The sequence below is a fragment of the Diospyros lotus genome, chromosome 15, assembly GCF_014633365.1.
Source record: "Diospyros lotus cultivar Yz01 chromosome 15, ASM1463336v1, whole genome shotgun sequence".
NCBI classification, from domain to species: Eukaryota; Viridiplantae; Streptophyta; class Magnoliopsida; order Ericales; family Ebenaceae; genus Diospyros; species Diospyros lotus.
In genome coordinates this window covers 1,900,079-1,918,675 of record NC_068352.1, presented here as the reverse complement: position 1 = coordinate 1,918,675, position 18,597 = coordinate 1,900,079, and the positions used below count along the sequence as shown (strand labels likewise).

The window sequence follows — 18,597 nt, the reverse complement described above, 5'->3', positions numbered from 1 at the left end:
TATTAAGGGTATTATGGACAATTATACAAAAATAAGTTATTTTACAGCTTATGGTATCAAACACCATAACTGTTTAACTACAACTTCTGAGAAATTGTAACAAACAAGTTAATAACTTATTCTAAGTTTTAAAAACTATAATCTAAGAAGTTAGAAATTATAATTTCTTTAATTAAGTTGCAACAAACGGGACCGATAACGCATTGGTGATTTTTAATATTATAAAATAATTAAAAAATATTTTTTAACATTTTAAAAATAAAAATATTTTAAAAAACACTAAAACAAAACTCTCGAGATATTTTTGTGCATAATAAGCAGTTGTAATGCTAGAGTTGGTAAATGTGCGAGTCGGATCAAACTAAATTTAGCCCACAAGGGAGGCAAGCCGGGCAATGGAAAATGGGGCCCAACACGACCCTATGACCCTTAATAAACAGGCTAAGGTGGGTTGGGTTGGGCCATTTTAGTGAGCCACTCCCATTTTGATAGGTCATCCCTATTTTGGTCACCATCCTCATTTTTGGTGAGTCGGGCTAGGCAGGACCTCAAAATATTGGCCTGGCACGACTTGTTTGCCAACTCTATCTGGCCGGGTTGGGTAGAGGCAAACCCATGAATCGTTCGACTCATTTACCAACTCTATGTAATGCTAGACTCACACTAAGTTCTAATATACACATAATTAACAATTATTATTCATAAATTATTAATTATTTTTTCAAAAATAATAATCATTTTATGGATTAAATAATAAGAATTGTTTGTTATTATTTTTAAATTAAATATAAATATTTAACAGAATAAAAAGGCTTAAGGCATGGCGGAGAATGTCATGCCAGAGCTGTGTTTGGATGATAAAAGGCTCCAACTCCTTCCCTCGCTCCCTCCCAGTCGCCAGTCGTCTAGGATCGTTCCAGAAGAGCGAGCAAGCCGCGTTGTTCCTCCAGAAGACTAATTGCGACGGAGTGGTGAACGAGGAAGGGAAGGGATCGGATCGGTGGATTTCTCTGGGAGAATCAGAGATTTGGCGACCTGTTCTTGAAGATTGGCGGACAGTTTTTGGCCGCTTCTTGTGTTTCCATTCGATGAAGATGAATGATTCCCAGTGTTTCTTGATAAGCAATTTAGAGCAGTGGCGTTTGAACGAGCCTTTCGTAGAGTCGAGTCAAAAGAAGCACATGCGAGGAAAAAGAAACTTCCTAGGAGGAGGAGAAACTGTGCCAAAAGTAAGTTGAGATCAAATGTAGTGGAACAGATTCCAAATCACACGGTTGAGTCTTACATCAGCTGCAAAAATGAAAGCTTAAATATTTCAAAATCAAGAGTGCCTACTCAAGAACAATCCATGGGTATTTTTTTTTTCCTTTTTCTTTCCGTTTCCAAAAATCAGTAATGTGTATGTTTATGTATATATTTGCATGTACATCTACGTGCAGAGAATTTCTGGACATAGAAAATTTCTGTCCCTACTGCTGCTGCAAGAAAACTAGTCACAGCGGAATAGATCACTTTTGTCCATTCCGCACCTGGAGGGAGGAAACGTTTTCTTAGATCACTTTTGTCCGGTGGTGTGCACCAGAAGTATCCTTCATATTATCAGAACAGAACAGTGACTGTAGTGGACAAACTAGTCACAGCCTTTCTCCTTTTGGTTCAAGGTACAAAATCCCACAGCAGAGGCCTGAATTTGGTCCGGCTGCACGGGGACCAATTGCTCCAAAGGGCAATTCTTATAAGCTGCAGCGCAGTAATTGATCTTGATAATTAGGGGATTTAGTTAGGCCAATTTGGCGAGAGATAGAGAATGAATGTTACTTCTGAGTAGTTGAGATATAGTGCTTGATTCCCAAAGCAAAGGGGACATGATGATAGTGCGGCTTCTTAATTTTTAGAGCTGTATAGAAATGGCAATGCTTCATGACTTTGGTGTTGCAATATATGGTAGTTCTTTGAAACTGTTTGCAGTTTGGGTATGCCTATAACCCTGCTTTTACCGTTGTACAGGGGTACTGGAGGTCATTGATATATATGATTTAAATGGGAAAGCTTGCACAAGTTTTATTCGTCTTCTGGGTGTCTATTACCTGTCTAATGAATTGAGAAACTAAAAATCTTTTTGAGTATTTAGAGGGTCGTGGATCTGCTCTTGGGGATGGTAGTTGAAGGGGTGATGAACTTTGCAGGCGGGGGCACTCGGGACATTTTGCTGTACCTTTTTCAAAAAGAGGTGAGAAATGTCAATGACTGTTACTTGTCAATACAGATACACTAGAGTCTGGTCTTTTGTTGTATGTTCTCCCTGTACTTACCATTTACATTGTTCCTGTCTGGAATGCATTGTTTCATTCAAGATGATCCAGGTATCCTTCATTTTGTTCTTGTTTGTGGGTTGTATCTGATGGTGGGGAGATTGATCAGAAGAATGTTATGAAGCAAGAAACACATGCGAGGGAAAAGAAACTTCCTTGACCTTGAAGAAGGAGAAGGGTGCCAACTGCCAAGAATATGTCAAGATCAAATCAAAAGCTGCAAAAATATGTCAAGATCAAGAGTGCTTACTCAAGAACAATCTGTGGGTATGTTTCTTTTTCCCCTTCTTTTCTTTTCCAAAAATTAGCTACATGTATGTTTGTGTGTGTGTGTGTGTGTATGTAGAAACAATTGAAAATTGCTGTCACTAGTATATGTATATGTATATGATGGTGGGGAGATTGATCAGAAGAATGGAATGTTATGAAGCAAGAAACACATGCGAGGAAAAAGAAACGACCTTGACCTTGAAGAAGAAGGAGAAAGGGTGCCAAGAATATGTCAAGATCAAATCAAAAGCTGCAAAAATATGTCAAGATCAAGAGTGCTTACTTAAGAACAATCTGTGGGTATGTTTCTTTTTCCCTCCAAAAATTAGCTACATGTATGTTTGTGTGTGTGTATGTATATGTAGATGCATATGCAGAAACAATTGAAAATTGCTGTCACTAGTGCTGAAACAAAATGTCAGCCATTTGGGTTAATTGCCTGTCTCTCAAAATCTTGATAAAACATAAACGAATTGTTTTAGCAGTATGCTGCCTTGCTCGAAGACCATTTTGATACTACTCAGATCATTACTTGGCCTTCTCGTGTCACATTCTTGTTGCTTTGAATACCAAATATGATTCTTAAGTTTGGTTGAAAAGGGATTAGGAATGGTAGCGTAAATTTAGAGGAATAAATAAGAAGGAAACCTTATCTATTAGCTGGTTAGGATTTGATAAGGATAATGATTAATTGGGGAATTAGAAATAAAAGGGGAAATTAAATTCAAAATCAAAAGGGGTTTGGATAAAACTTAAGGGGCTCATAACTACAAGCTTAGAGGAGGATTATACCCAAGGGGTTAGTACTAAGTCATCAATCCAATGCATGTTGAAAATTATTTTGATGTAATAAATTTTCTAAATTTTGTCATTGATATATATTTTTAAACTATTGATTTAAAACAAGTATCGAATCAGTTTGTGTTGAAAATTACCCAGAATATATTTTCTTGATTTGCTTATTCTTTTGGTTTTTTATTGGGTAAATTGCACTTAAACCCCTTGCGGTTTAGGCCATTTTCAAGAAAATCCTTATGGTTTAGAAATGATTTCTGGTTTGTAATTTTTGCTTTGACACCTTTTTGGTTAATAATGATGTTAATTAATGTTATTAAACCTTAACTAAATCAAATTAAAATAAATGGGTAAATTTCAAACACCTCCCCCGAAGTTTTGCAAAATTGTATTGACCAACTTTTTATTTAAAACATAGTGCACACACTGCTATTCATTTTTCCATTCGCTTAAAATCAATCATCTCTCTCTTTCTCTCTCTCCCCATATATATATATATATATATGTCATCGTCATTGTTTCTTCTTCTTACTCTCTCATTTGCATCTATGTCGCCCTATATGTTTTTCTTATTCCTTTACTTTATCACCCAATTTCTTCTTTGTACCTATCTCTTTCTTTGGCATGTCTTTGTTGGTGGTTGAGAAAGTCTATTTCGATCAATGGCAATTTGGGGGTTTCATAAGTGGTGGGAGACGATGATGGATTGTCGATTTTAGTGGTATATTTTTCTCTCTCTCTTTTGTTTTCTAACAATTTCTTAATCAGGTAGATTTTACTAAAAACTCTATTGGTTACAATGAAATTTTTAAACTTCTTTATTTTTAGGAACTCCATCGAAATTGATGGTTCCCTTAAAACTTTATTAATCACGACTTTATCTCTCTTTCTTTTAAGGATCGATGGGATTTCTAATAAAAATTTCATAACTTAATTGGTCTAATTTTCCTTATTTTTCCCAATCTTTCAAAAGGAATGAACTTATTTCTAAATTTGATTCAAACATTTTCATTCCAACCCATTTTGGAATCTATTTAATCAATGAATTGATTCAAAATGCGATTTAAGCATAAAATTTGAGAAAAAATACGTGTTAATTCTAAAAATATAATATTATGAAGTGTAATTTAGAGCATCTCTAATGAATACACCAAAATGGTGTCGAACACCTATTTAGTGTCAAAACAAACTTTAATGAATACATCATATTGGTGCTGGGCACAAATTTCAAGCACCAAATTTGGTGTTATACTATTCACTATCAAATTTATTTTTTTTATTTTCAAATTTTCCCCTCTTAATATAACTCCAAAACAAATTCTTCCATTTATTACTTTTATTATATTTATATATTTTGATTAATAATTATAAATACAAATTAAATTATTATAAAGAATATATATTGTTGAAAATATTTTATTGAGATATATAAAATGAATATAATATTGAATATATTTTAATATATTTTTAAAATTTTAATATATATTATAAATATTATATTAATATAAAATGAACTAACTTTATTTATGTATATTAAAAATTATTATTTCAATAATTACTTGATAGAAAGATAATATTCTTAATGTAAAAATTTAATAATATAATAAAAAGTAATAATATTCTCACTAACTTACATTAAAAATACATGACAAAATAGGAAATTGTTTTTAAAAAAAACGTAGCTTAAAAATAAAATACATGATATACTTAATTCTAAACTACCGTTTAAAAATTAGTTAGAATATTAAGTGAAAAAAAATTATGAGATAAATAGTTAGTTTGATTAAAAATATTAGTTAAAAAAATGAGATGGATAAATAATTAGGTGGATAAACAATTATTTTGATAAAAATTAGGTAAAAAAATTAATTAAAAAAGTAGCTGAAAAATTAATTAGAATAACATATTTTGTAAAAAAATTATGAGTAATTATTAATTTTTTTTATAAAATGTGATTAATTATTTTTAATAATAATATTTTATATTGAAAAATTTAATTAATATTGGTTAAACAATTATTTATAGAATATTTTTTGAAGATAATTTTTGCACCAATTTGGTGTTGAGCACCAAAATAGTGGAGATTTCTTTTTGACACCAAAATAGTATCAAGTTTGGTGTTATACATTGAAGATGGTCTTTCTCAAAAGGGAATGCTGCCTTTCCCACCTCCAATTTGAGATTAGATGATGATGTTTCTTTTTTTGTTTTCTTCCTCCCATTTTTAAGTGACTTATCTCTCTCTCTCTCTTAATTTCAACCGTCGATGAACTCACCAACAATAGACTTCTTCGATTATTGATTTTTGATTTTTGGAGCCCTTTACTAATAAATAATGTTATTGGTACACTTTTATGTATACCTTAAACTATACAAAGGTGTATCAATAATAAAAATATCCTCATAAAACACATAAAAACGCCTAAAATGTATAGAGACAAAAAGTGTTTTGGTCATAATATCCCTTTATGTAGTCTAAAATATACAAAAATGATATACATCTAATATAATTCTTTGCTAATAAGTTCCAAGAAACCCACTGGCTTGGAATGGCGACCAGTGAAACCTATCACCTAACTATTAAGTTAAGTTCCAACTGTCAATAATTTTTTTTTTATTTTTTGTTTTATTTTGGTTATGCTTAAATTTAATTAATTTAATTTTGCTTAATAAGAACATTTTAAAATACAATATCTAAACTATGAAAAGAACAGACTTTAAGTTACCCTTAATCTTATCCTATTGGATTTGGTTATAGTCTTGCACTTCATCATCATCATCGTCGTCGTCTGCTTCTCAACAACAAACAACTTGTATGGCAGCCGACGAAGAAGCCGCCAAAGTCCCACCACTCATCGTGGCAATGAAAGGCCACCCAGCCACCGGAAAATCCACCGTCGCCCGCGCCTTAGCCGATGCTCTCCGCTGCCCCCTCCTCGACAAAGACGACGTCCGCGATTCCACCTTCTCCCTCCGCCCCCACCTCCCGCCCGACCTCCTCAACGACCTCTCCTACGACGTCATCTGGCGGGTCGCCGCCACCCAGCTCCGCCTCGGCCTCAGCCTCGTCCTCGACTCGCCCCTCTCCCGCCGCGCCCACCTCGACCGCCTCAGGGACCTGGCGTCCGAGTCCGGGGCTCGGCTTCTCGTCGTGGAGTGCAGGCCCAGCGACCAAGCGGAGTGGCGCCTTCGGCTGGAGCAGAGGGGCGCGGCCAGCGACGCCAGCTGGCATAAGCCGTCCACGTGGCAGGATCTACAGAGGCTGCTGGAACGGTACGACGGCTGTTACGATTACGACGCCGGAGACGTTCCGAAGCTCGTGCTCGACACCACGGCTCCCGGGGAGCAGCTATCCGCTGTGCTCGACTTCATTCGTTCCTTCAGTGTTCCACAGTCCCGGTAATATAACTGATGTTGACTTCCAAATCCACCTTCAATTCTCTATTTATTTAGTTCTAAAATATTTTATTTGCATTGCATGAAAAAATATTAGCCAAATCTATATTTTTCTCTCAATATTTTCACATTTTTCTTGTAACTATTTAAATTTTTTAATATTTTAATTATACCCTTCAACCTCTTACACTTCGATTTTTGTTATGTAACAATTTAAATTTTTTATTATTTTAATTATACTCATAAATTTATATTTTTTATTAAATTTAATCTTTATATTTTAACATATCAAATGACTTGTACTTTATCATCTTACTTTATTTATTTTAATCATATAAAAATTAAATTAATTTAAAAAAATAAATATAAAAATATAATTAAAATAATAAAAAATTTAAATTATCATGAAAAAAAAATAAAATTTGAGTTGCCACAAGTGTAAGAATGTAATTAGAATAACGAAAATTTCAGAAGATAACACGAAAAAAAATATAAAAGTACAGAGATAAAATATAAATTAATTAAAAAAATCTTTAAAATATAATTAATTAATTCTATTAATTATTTTCCCATATAAAAATGTTTTTACACTGAAAAAGTGTTGAGTAAAACTTCGAAACAAAGGAAGCCTGAAAGCAGAAACATACATTTCCAAGGGAGCACAACATAAAAAAAAAAAAGTAATGGAAAACATTCAAAGGGTTGGAGAAAATGGAGATGAAAATGATTAGAATAGAAGAGATATTAAACAACAAATGAGCATTGCTTTTGTAGTAAGTCATGACATAGTACTGGGAGTGGCAGTTCAACTACTGCACAATAATGGAAGAGCAGCAATCAAGCGAATACGGTAGTATTCTTGAAATGAAAATGACTGGTGACTAGTGAGGATGATTCTTCTAATAATAATAAATAATCATCATCTATTGTTGTTGACCATATGGTCCATTAAAGTTGTGAGGTGGAGGAGGAGCTTCAGGCCTTGGTCTTGCATATTCTGCGAATATAACCCATCCATCCAAGAACTACAACACAGACAAAACAAAAAGGCAAAAGAAGAAACCATCATTTATCATCATAATATCCCAACCCGACCCGACAATTATCTGTTGGCACAATGCCTGCCCCATTCTAACACAAGTATTATGAAGAAGAATGAATAAGTCTTGTCGCACTCACTCGCACCCCCTTTAAAACTCTCTTTTTTTATCATTCTCTTATGCTGAGATTATAATCAAAATCATTAAAACTTCGGTGTGACAGTGTGAGGTGGCGGCATAAGAGGAAAAGTGGTGGTAAAAAAAAAGAATATTTTAAGTAGGAAACAAGCAAGGTGGTTGTGATATGTGCATGTTTAAAGCATTTATTTATGGTGTAATGTTGCGTCCTCACCTTGCCATCCATGCCCTTTATGCCTTCAGCAGCCTCTTCAACAGTGACATATCTTACAAAACCGAACCCCTTGGAGTATCCAGACATCCGATCAGTCACCACTCTTGCTGCAGACAGCAAAACAACATCATTTGATCATATATTTCAGTGTAGCAGCTTCAACCAAATCATGAAGTAAAAGTTACGGGAAAATGGAGAGCACAACAGACCATGGATCACTTGACCAAACTTTGAAAATGCTTCTCTAAGTCCTTCTGTAGTAGTGCGTTTGCTAAGCCCTGAAAATACATCAAAATCTCAACCTAGTGACGGTGCAGTAATAAGATAAGGCCAGTCACCAATAATATATCAAGTCTAGCATGAGATACCACACCAGAATTAATGATAACATATTCCTGTGGATAAAACAAACCAAGATATGAGCACAAAATCCTGGAATCACAAAATTGGGGAAAAAAGAAGAAAAAACAAATTACAATCTGAACTCTAAAGAGCATCTTGGTGTATAGTAAAAACTCCGTTAAGGATAAGGATGGGATATGAGAGAGAGAAGCCATTGTGGACGTTATGCGAAAGATCAAGTTCATATCCAAGTCTAGATCCTGCTAGCACTTCGAACAGAAAACCAAATATACATTTCTTAAGAGTATTGCATGTTCATTCATCATTTAAATGTGTCCATATGCGTGTACATGTGCACATGTGATACCTAGCACCAATTCCCTTCAACAAATCTTGGATGGTTCCCTTCACAAGGACGTACAAGGAACAGACAAAAAAATTAATGGTAAATATGTGGCAAGGCGAGCATCCTCAGGTGAGAGAATGGCGTGAGCCACCCCTAAAATCACATCAATTGTATGAATGAAATTTGGGGTCCTTCCAAAGTAAATTAATAGGCTGAGATTGCCACAATTATTTGTGACTGTGGGTCTAAATTTCCAAAGTATGTGAACCTTATTTGAAAATATATAATACATAATCAGTCCAAAGTATGTTGATGACAGGGATTGCATGATGAATGCGGAAGAATGTACACGAGCATTCTTGGAAATTGAATCAAGTTTCAGGGCATTTAAACCCTTAGGGAATTCAGATGATAGCATTCAACCTTTTCCAAAAACTTGATCAAGTTGTAGGGCGTTCAAACCCTCTTTAGCATGCATCCAAGTGATTAGCATTCAAATACCCAGAGATGTCCCAACCCACCCCTCAGAGCAGTCGGATACTCTTGAGATCCCTATATTCTAATAGTTGATTTTTGCTAAGTGTTTGAATGGCTTATCAACCCATTCAAAAGCCAAACAGTAGATTTGATCTAAAACTCAAATTGACCATGGAAAGATGTCTTGGAATACAAAAGTGCCTCCAAACTGTTGAAGACTAATGAAAACAAAATTTTAAGGTTATTAGTGCTATAATTTTTCAAGGATAGCACTCATACTCGTATGAGAGCTATCAAGAGAGAAGAGTGAATAGGATCAAACCTTATTCCATGATATTTTTACTTGGAATGAAAGAGAAAAAATGGATCTACGTTCTTCTTATCTAGAAAAGCATTGACAACATTCAACAAGCATAACAAACAATAAACCACATGTATTGAGCAAGCAATGAGATTTCTACCTTGTGTTGAGGGTTCTACCAACTGGCATACTCTACCTAGTGTATGTTTCTTAGGGTACCATGTAAATCCTTGTGTACGTTATTTTGATTGATTATGTTGCATGCATAATATGAAGGTTGTTTAGACTTGCATGCCAAAATATTGAATAGCATATCAATCACACTGGAAATTTCAATTTTTTATCAAAGTATGTACTACAATTTCTAATATTTTTAGACCTTTTAACTAATAATTGTTCAATGACTAAATTTTGTTTTCTTTTGGATGGTTAGATTATTGCATTTGAAACCACAAGCCTGATATTCACATGACACAATTGAGAAGAATGATAGTGATACAGTTAAAAGAGAAACTAGGTCAATCATCAATCCTAGAAAGGTTGGAGCCTGACATAGACAAGCAACCAATCAAGCAAAATTATTTGCATTTATTACACATTCACTTCATTGGGGTACAAACAACTACTGTACAAAAAAAAAAAAAGTTCAAAACTTTCTTCTAGTTGAACAGCGTCCAATGATAAGATGGAATCTCTTCAAAAGATTGTTGGCTCAGAGGATAAGGAAGTAAACTAACACAAGTAACAGAAATTATACTTAACAGATATTTCATGATTGCAAAGATTGAATCTGATTTATTTGTACTGAAAACACAACTTCTTGGTGATTGAATTATGATGAGTAAGCAATTGAATTTCATCGTATGGCTTTATAAGTTGTCAACCAAACAATCTTGACTTAAGTCATGAACGCAAGTAGAGCAATTTCAATGATCTACACAAAGACCAAGAATAGAGATAACTAATTCAAATTGCAAATGCTAGTTTATTATTATTACTAGTACAATAGGAGGTCAAAGATAAGGAATATTACAAGAAAAAATGCCAAGGAAATAAAGAAAGGATTAACCTCATCAGCCTCGACTCCATTTTTTAGGCTGACGATCCAGACACGCTATGGTTAAAACTCCCTATATTAGAAGGGCAATGGATGAAATATTATTGAGGAAAAGGTCTTGTCTGAACCAACAAAAATTCAGATTTCTTCCAATCATCCTGCATCTCGTAGTTTCTAACAATAATAGTTGGATTCCCAAGAGTGAGTAGTGTGTTGCTTTTGGAACCATGTAGGTGATCCAAGTGGTGATACTGCAGTGCCAATGCTGGAGTTAGCCACGAAAATAAAACAAAATATGTGGCCTTACCCAGCCAAAAAAAAAAAAAAAAATGAAATAGGAAGTGCCTTTCTCTCCTTAGAATGGAGAAATAAGATTTGGAGGAGATGATGGTCATTTTGAACTTGGATAATAGTCAACCTACCACTCAAAGACACAGCCAAATTTGGTGAATGAAAATCAAAGGGAGATTAGGGCTATTACAGTTGAGTGTCACCTACACACTGCTACACTAAAAATCCAGCCTCGTGAGATTAGTTCTTCCATGGTTATGATATATCAGCCAGCTAAGAAAACATTAGGATTATGGTGCTTGCTAAGAACCCACCAGATCCCTTAGCCTTGAACATATTTAAAGGCGACTGATATATAAACTCATCAGCCAGATACCGACTATAATAGCGAGCTATTAAGAGAACACAACAATTCAAGCCAAAAAGAATAAGGATACGAGGCATATTCATCAGAGAGGGATTGGAACATACAGCTAATCAGCAAAAGAACAATATATAAGCACAAGAATAGCGTGCAACGGAACCAAGCGAAAAGGAAATTGGAAAAATTAAAGAGCAGGCCGGAGAAGAGATAGGTACCAGAGACAAAGAGATTGGTGGAGGGTTCAGGCGGAGGAGGCCTCTCTGTTTGATTGGTTGGTGACGGCAGATTGAACAGCGAAGTCGAACTTAAAGTCGAGAATAGCCCTCTCAGCCCCCGCGGTGCAGCCGAAGCCGATGCCGCCGCCGCCGCCGCCGCCCTCATCGCCATGGCCATAGCTAGGGTTTTAGCAAGCTCTTCCCAAGTTCCCAAAAACCTTGCGCTCCTCTTTGCAGCTAGAGGAGGGCGGAGCGTAGGATTCGCGGTATTTATAGTCGGAGGCGTTGAAGACTTGAGAGTCGATTGATTAAGCCTATGTGCGGTGAACGGCAAAACCGGTAAATGATAAAAAGTTGCATACATAAATAAGTGAGTAAATATATTTTGCCCCAAGGACTCATCCTGGGGTATTAAAAATATCAAAATACCCATGCCTCACTCGAAAATTTTCAAAAGTTATCATTATTTGCCCATTGTTCTCTCTTCTTTCCATGGTCGTTGATGTAACCACTGACTTATAAATTTTCAAAAGTTGCCAATGCTTGCCCACTATTCTCTCTATTCTCCATGGTCGCTGATGCAACCATTGACTGTCATTGCTTTTGCCTTTTCGTCTCGCTGCCATCGTCTCGTCGATCGCCGTTACATCGCCTCAGTAGCGATCGGAGAGGTGAGGCGATGGTAGCTAGGCGAGGCGACAACAGCAAGGTGTCGACGGTGAGGTGACAAGGCAAAGGCAACGGTGGTCAGTGGTTACATCGGCAGCCATTGAGAGAAGAGAAAGCAACGGACAAGTAGTGGTAGCTTTTGAAAATTTGCAATTGACGCGAGAGTATTTTGGTCTTTTTGACACCTCTTAGTAGCTTTGTTGGGCAAAGTAGTACTACTCTAAATAAATTGGCCAAACCAAATTAGTCTACTTCACATTTTCTTTTCATTTAGATATTTAAATTTTTTATTATTTAAATTATATAATTTTGAATTAATTATACTCATGAACTTTTTATTGTTTCAATTACATCCCTGAATTCATCATTCTTAATAAATTTGTCGAGATGTGTAATTGACAAATTTATCGAGATGTGTAATTAAATTGAAATTGTATAGTTTAAAAATATAATTAAAATAACAAAAAGTTCAGAGTTGCAATTGACTCGCAATTGCAAATTCAGAGATATAATTAAAATAATAAAAAATTTGAGTGTCTAAATGAAAAAAATATACAAGTACAAGAATTAAAATATATATTTTTTTCTCTGTATTTTCACATTTCTTTGTGTTGCTATTTGAATTTTTTGTTATTTCGATTATACCTCTAGACTTGCATTTTCGAGTTAATTTAACTTCTGTATTTTAATTTTTTTTATGTAATAATCTGAATTTTTTATTATTTCAATTACATTTCTAGATTTATATTTTCAAGTCAATTTAACTCCTATATTTTGATATAAACAAAATGTGATATGTATTTTATCATCTCACTTTATCTTTTTTCTTTTCACACACATAAAAGTATATAAGTTAAATTAAATCGAAAATGTAGATTCAAGAGTGTAATAGAAATAACGAAAAATTTGAATTATCATACAAAATAAGCGTAAAAGCACAGAGTCAAAAATATGGATTTGGTCTAAATAAGTTTGACAAATAATTCTTATAAACTAGCATGACACGCATAAATTTATAATAATTTTATTTAAATTTAATAATAAATCTACTTATTATTATTATGAACTATTATTAATTTTAAATAGAATTATTATAAACTTGTGTTACTTCAATTTAGGAGAATTGTTTGTTAAAGTTATTTGCGAGTATATAGCATTTTCCTAACGTAAAGTAACGGGAGGTTCATAACCTTTCATTGTTTGATGAGAATAAAATATAAATAAGTGTAATATAATTTTATTTTATTTGAAAGGAGAATAGAAAGTGATGAAATGATAAAAAAAAAGTTATAATTATATTTTTTTACTTTTAAAATGGTTACAAAAAATAACAAGGGTAAAATAGTAAAAGATAATAATTATATTTATAAATATATTTTCTTCCCCTTCTTTACACCCCAAATCGAGATGTAAACAAAATAAGGGTGTGAGAAGGGACGCGAGGGTATCAGGTATCATTTATTTCCTTCACATTTTGTTATGAAACTTCCATCTAAATAAGGGTAAGGCTCTCTATTCCTATCCCAATTCGTCCTATTTTTTGCCCCTTCATACCTTTCATCCAAACATGACAAGGGTTTGTTTGTTTGAGACGATTTAGAAGAACTTGTAACAAAAGTTGTTCTTTTTAAAGTGCTATTAGAAGCCTGAAAAATGGGTTGAGCTTTTTATTTTAAAAGTTGCTTGAGCTTTGCAACCAAACACTTCAATGGGCTTTCGACAATATAAGTAAAGCAAAAAAAAAAAAAAAATCATCAAACAAAGGGTTAATTATATCAATACTCACTCAATTTTGAATTCTGTTATTATTTGATTACTGAACTTTAAAATGTTGTCTATTATCCATTGATCTTTCAAAATCATTTCTCGTCCATCGTTCGTTAGCTAACTGTTAGTTAGAGTTAATGGTATCAAACGAAAAATACACGTGGCGTTGATATAGACTGATAATGACATTAATTGCCAATCACAATCTGTCACATGTCCAAACCCCCCCCAACCCACCTCCTTCTTCCTCCTCTCTTTCTCTATCTCTCTCTCTCTCTTTCTCTCCCCTCTACTTTCACCGGTGGTAGCAGACCCGTCATTTGCCACCGTTGCAGCCACTGTAGCCTCCATCGATGTTCGTTGCAACAGCCTCCATTGAAGATCGTTGTCGCAACCTCCATTGACGAAAGCAAATGACAACCACTGCGAAATGCCTTTGGTTTGCAACGACTGTCATTAGCCTCGGTCGATGGAGGCATGTGGATTCAAAATATTATTGTTGCCTAGAAAAATACCCAAGAGGGGGGTGAATTGGGTTTTTCAAAAATTAATAATTTTATCTCTTTTAAAAACTCTTAAATTTGTGATCTTAATATATGGTGACTGTAGTAAAATTGAAAACAATAAAATCACACAACTACATAGAACAAGAGAAATTTATAGAGGTTTGGCTCTAAAGAGCCTACTCCTCTTTCTCAAGATTTAGCTTGAGGTTCCACTAGGGAAAATCAACACTAGCTTTTAATTAGAGATAGAATTAACATACAATCCCTTGCCTAAGTAAGAACCATTAGCACACTACTATCAAATACAATCTCCTCACACAACAAGTGAGTAAAAATAACAAACTTATAACTAGAAACAATTACAAACAAGTCACCAACGGTTAAGAATTTCATCAGCCAGCACACTTCTAGCACTTTGAACCTTCTCACTCTTATTTGAATGCTCTATCAAGTTTGTTCCATCTTGAGCCTCCATACTTACTTTATATATATATATATCTTCCAAACACATTAGCCATTAAAGAAAATGTTAATATGAAATTTGAAATTTAAAAAATGTTTAAGCTTTCTCAAATAATTAGAAAACATGTCTCACATTTAATTTAAAATAAATTTACTTTTTGCACGAGAAATCAGTATTTAAAAATTTAAATATAAGCTTTTGAAACATAAATGATTAAAACAAGAAAACATGTTTAAAAACAATTCTCCTTTAATTCAAAATTGTAATAACCCAAAATTAATAAAAGTGTAAATTAAATCTACCTAGATTAAATTTAGTTAATTATTTAATGTGATATCATTTATGTGTAGTTGTGTGCGTGTGCGTGGAGGTTTAGGAATGGCCAGTGTCCATGTTTTTCAAAGAAGAGCAGATGAGAGACAGAGGGAGGGAGCAGAGAAAGAGCTCGCGAGAGATTGCAAAGGAGAGAGCTCGCGAGAAAGAGAGAAGGAGAGACCGAGAGAGGGAGAGAGAGACAAAGTGCAGGGCGGCCATGGGAGGCTGGCCGAGAGCTCGGCCATGGCAGCTGAGCACCTCGCTGCGGCCATGGGAGGCTGGCCGAGAGCTCGGCCATGGCAACCGAGCACCTCGCTGCGGCGATGGGGGACACGGAGCAGCGGTGGTAGCGACGACGCGAGGCAGTAGCAGCGGTGGCACGCGCGGTCGTGGGAGGCGGAGCTGGAGGTGGCGGCGGATGGTGGAGCTCGGCCGTGCCACTGGTGCGCTGGTTGCAGGAAGAAGAAGAAAGAGGCAGCAACTGCGGGGAAAAAAGGAAGAAGAAGGAGAAGAAGAAAGGAAGAAGAGGAAGAAGAAGAAAAAGGAAGGGAGGGCGACTGCTCGTGTATGCGCAGGGGAGAAGACGTAGGGAAGAAGAAGAAGAAAAAAATAAAAGAAAAGGAAGAAATTAAGGAAAAATAAGGGATTTTGGAATTATTTCAGCGTGGAAAGTGACCAGGTACGTGGGTAAAAATTAGTAGAAGCCTGATATGTTTAAATTATAAATTTTACGCGATTAAAATTAATTAATTTGAGTCTCGGTTGTGTTATTTGCTAGGAAATGATTTAATTTGTCTCGGGAGCTTGAGAGAGGTGGAATCAGCTAGTTTTAGGCAAGTTCCTAATGCTTTCCTCATATTCTTTAATTTCCGTGAGAAACCCTGTGATTTCTCATATTTTATACCTTCCATTCGTCTGTTTCGGCCCGTTTATTAATTATAGAATTTTGAGTTGTTTGATTTAAATTTAATTTATTAAGCTGGCTTCGAGGATTTTATTAGCATGATTTAATTTAAAATAAATATGAGACTTACTGGAATTTTATTGTGGTGCGCTTATGAGGGATTTTAGACGGTTAAATTATTTATATTACACGGTAGATTTATTTAATTAAAGCTGCGATTTTATTTATTACCAGCGAACGTTTTATTTTGCAGCGGGTGTGTAAGAAAAGCAAAGAACGGCCGTATAAAGAGAAGCTCTTAACCCTCTCTTCCTGATCTCTAATTCCCATGAAAGACCCCATGATTTCCTGTGTTTTATTATCTCCCTTACTCTAATTCGGCTCCTAACCTTATTTGTTATTCTTATTTATTTGTTTTAATTTAAATTAAATCCGAGACTTCTAGAGTTTTGTTTGTTGTGAGCTTATGGGGGTTTGTACCACCCCCATTCCCTTTGGGAATGATGCCGAACCAGCCTGGGAATTAGGTTCCTAGATGGGCGGGTTTATTTATGATTTTATCGAGTTTATTTACAGTTTTTCTCGGATTTATTTATGGTTCGGTTAGAGTTATCGAGCAGTAGGGCAGGGGTCGATTGTTGGTGACGTTGGGGTAGACTATTATTCAGCCCTGATGTGGACCGTCGGGTGGACACCCCTAGTCACTGGCCGTTGACCAGTGCCACGTACTGCTGACAAGCTCTGCCAGTATATGATTTACTGCATGATTAGATACATTGTATTACTGTTCATGATTTGATATGCACATGGGTACGGGATGCATGTTGGGATATTCATTTATTGAGAATGCTTGGACACGGACATTCTAGCTTGGTTAGGTTGCATCCAGCGCGGTATATGCATGACGTGTGGTTTACTATGTGGGCGGAGCATGGCTTGATGCCTGGATATATGGGCGCCTTGTATCACGTTGATACTTACTACGCCATTGCATTTTTATGTGCATTGCATGGCTACTGGTAGTTATTAGTTCTCGGACGGAGTACCGTTCCGAGGGTGCCTATGGCTCGGTTGTTGAGAGTACCGATGGGGACGGGCGACGGGAGTACCGGCCCGGGATCGCGCGTGCAGGTTTGTGGAGATATTTGTTACCTTTCAGGGCAGCGACAGGTTGGTATGGGACTTGGGTGCCGTGTGTCTTGTGTGGGCCCCAAGGACCGGTATATGTTTTATTATGCTATTCTGCTGTGTTGTAGCGTCTCACGCTTTGTGTGTACCTGGGGGTTTATTTTGGGGAGTGTTTTTCTGGTTATGTTCAGCCTTCAGCCTTTCTTTTCTTCATGCTTGCTGAGTCTCTCGACTCACTTTGCTTTCCATCATTCCAGGTAGTGCCAGTATGGGTCCGAGCAAGAGAGTTAGCGACAGAGTCGATATGGTGTACAGGCAGTCCCGTCAATCTCTGTCAACTCTGATGGTTGTGTAGGGTCTGTTCTTTTATTTCTAACTATGTCAGGTCATACCTCGTATCTTATGTGTGTCGGCACAGGAGCCTATGTTCTTTTATTTTTCTTGTGACCGCTGTGGTAGCGGTGTTCCCGTAGTGCATGCATGTGTTTAGTTTTGCTTCCGTTGCTCTCATTTTTGAGTATGCATGCCAGGGTGGTTTTTGTCTCGTGTTTCAGTATTTTTCCCCTTTCGTAAGTGCTCCCGCTCGGGTAGTCCGGGCGTCTGGGGATATTCGGGCGGGGGTGCTTACATTATTCTTATCAAAGCGTAGTTGAGTCAATTTTTGGGACGAGTTCCTGTACACCAAGGTTGTCGAGTAGAGTTAAGGAGGTCTAGGTGAATCGAATAGGGCCAGGCTGCGTCAAGTTGAGTTTTGTTGATTCGTGGGAGAGATGGTGTCCCAATTTATATTTTGCAAGGGTGATAAGTGCACGTTAGGATGGGATCGTGAGGTGGTATAAATTGGATTTATTTAGGACTGGTGCCTGCCCCTAGGTGTTTGGGTTAGAGGTTGGTTTAGCTTTAATGTATTCGCCTGATATTTGGTGTTGTTTGCTGCTTTTGAGTATTCCCAATGGAACCCGGTGGATTAAATCTCAATGTACCCCTACCCAATTCAGATGCCTTCCCAGAATTGCATTGTTTATGGTGTCAGTGGGAATAGGAGTTTGCTTCTGGATAGGGAGGCAAGCAAGACGAAAATGAGTACGTAGTGAGTTATATGTATCGGCTTGACGAGTTGTCTCAAGACACGATCCACGAGATCTTTTGGGGACTGTTAGAGACAAGTCTTGTTCGCCCATGAGCACATAAATGACGTGTGGAGGTGGTTGATAGAAGTAACGTTGAATGATGCGAGCCTTCGTTCCCATTATGATGTTTTTGCTAGGGCTGTGAGGCAACAAGCTG

At 36.1% G+C, this 18,597-nt stretch overlaps 1 protein-coding gene and 1 long non-coding RNA gene across 4 annotated transcripts; one reads left to right on the top strand and one right to left on the bottom strand.

The window, feature by feature from the left end:
* Positions 1 to 940: 940 nt before the first annotated feature.
* On the top strand, positions 941 to 3,133 carry LOC127792490 (uncharacterized). 3 transcript variants are annotated; one of them, XR_008021142.1, is made up of 4 exons: positions 941 to 1,352; positions 1,440 to 2,230; positions 2,355 to 2,579; positions 2,743 to 3,133. It is a non-coding gene; the product is annotated as an uncharacterized LOC127792490 (long non-coding RNA). The 3 variants fall into 3 exon arrangements; XR_008021143.1 differs by having other exon boundaries at positions 2,364 to 3,133; XR_008021141.1 differs by having other exon boundaries at positions 2,355 to 3,133.
* Positions 3,134 to 7,515: 4,382 nt separating this feature from the next.
* On the bottom strand, positions 7,516 to 11,811 carry LOC127792616 (organelle RRM domain-containing protein 2, mitochondrial-like). Its single transcript, XM_052323198.1, has 4 exons — positions 11,559 to 11,811; positions 8,375 to 8,443; positions 8,166 to 8,272; positions 7,516 to 7,798 (listed from the first exon to the last, which is right to left on the bottom strand). The coding sequence occupies exons 1-4, from the start codon at positions 11,734 to 11,736 to the stop codon at positions 7,697 to 7,699; spliced, it is 456 nt and encodes a 151-aa protein (XP_052179158.1). The 5' UTR covers positions 11,737 to 11,811; the 3' UTR covers positions 7,516 to 7,696.
* Positions 11,812 to 18,597: the final 6,786 nt, after the last annotated feature.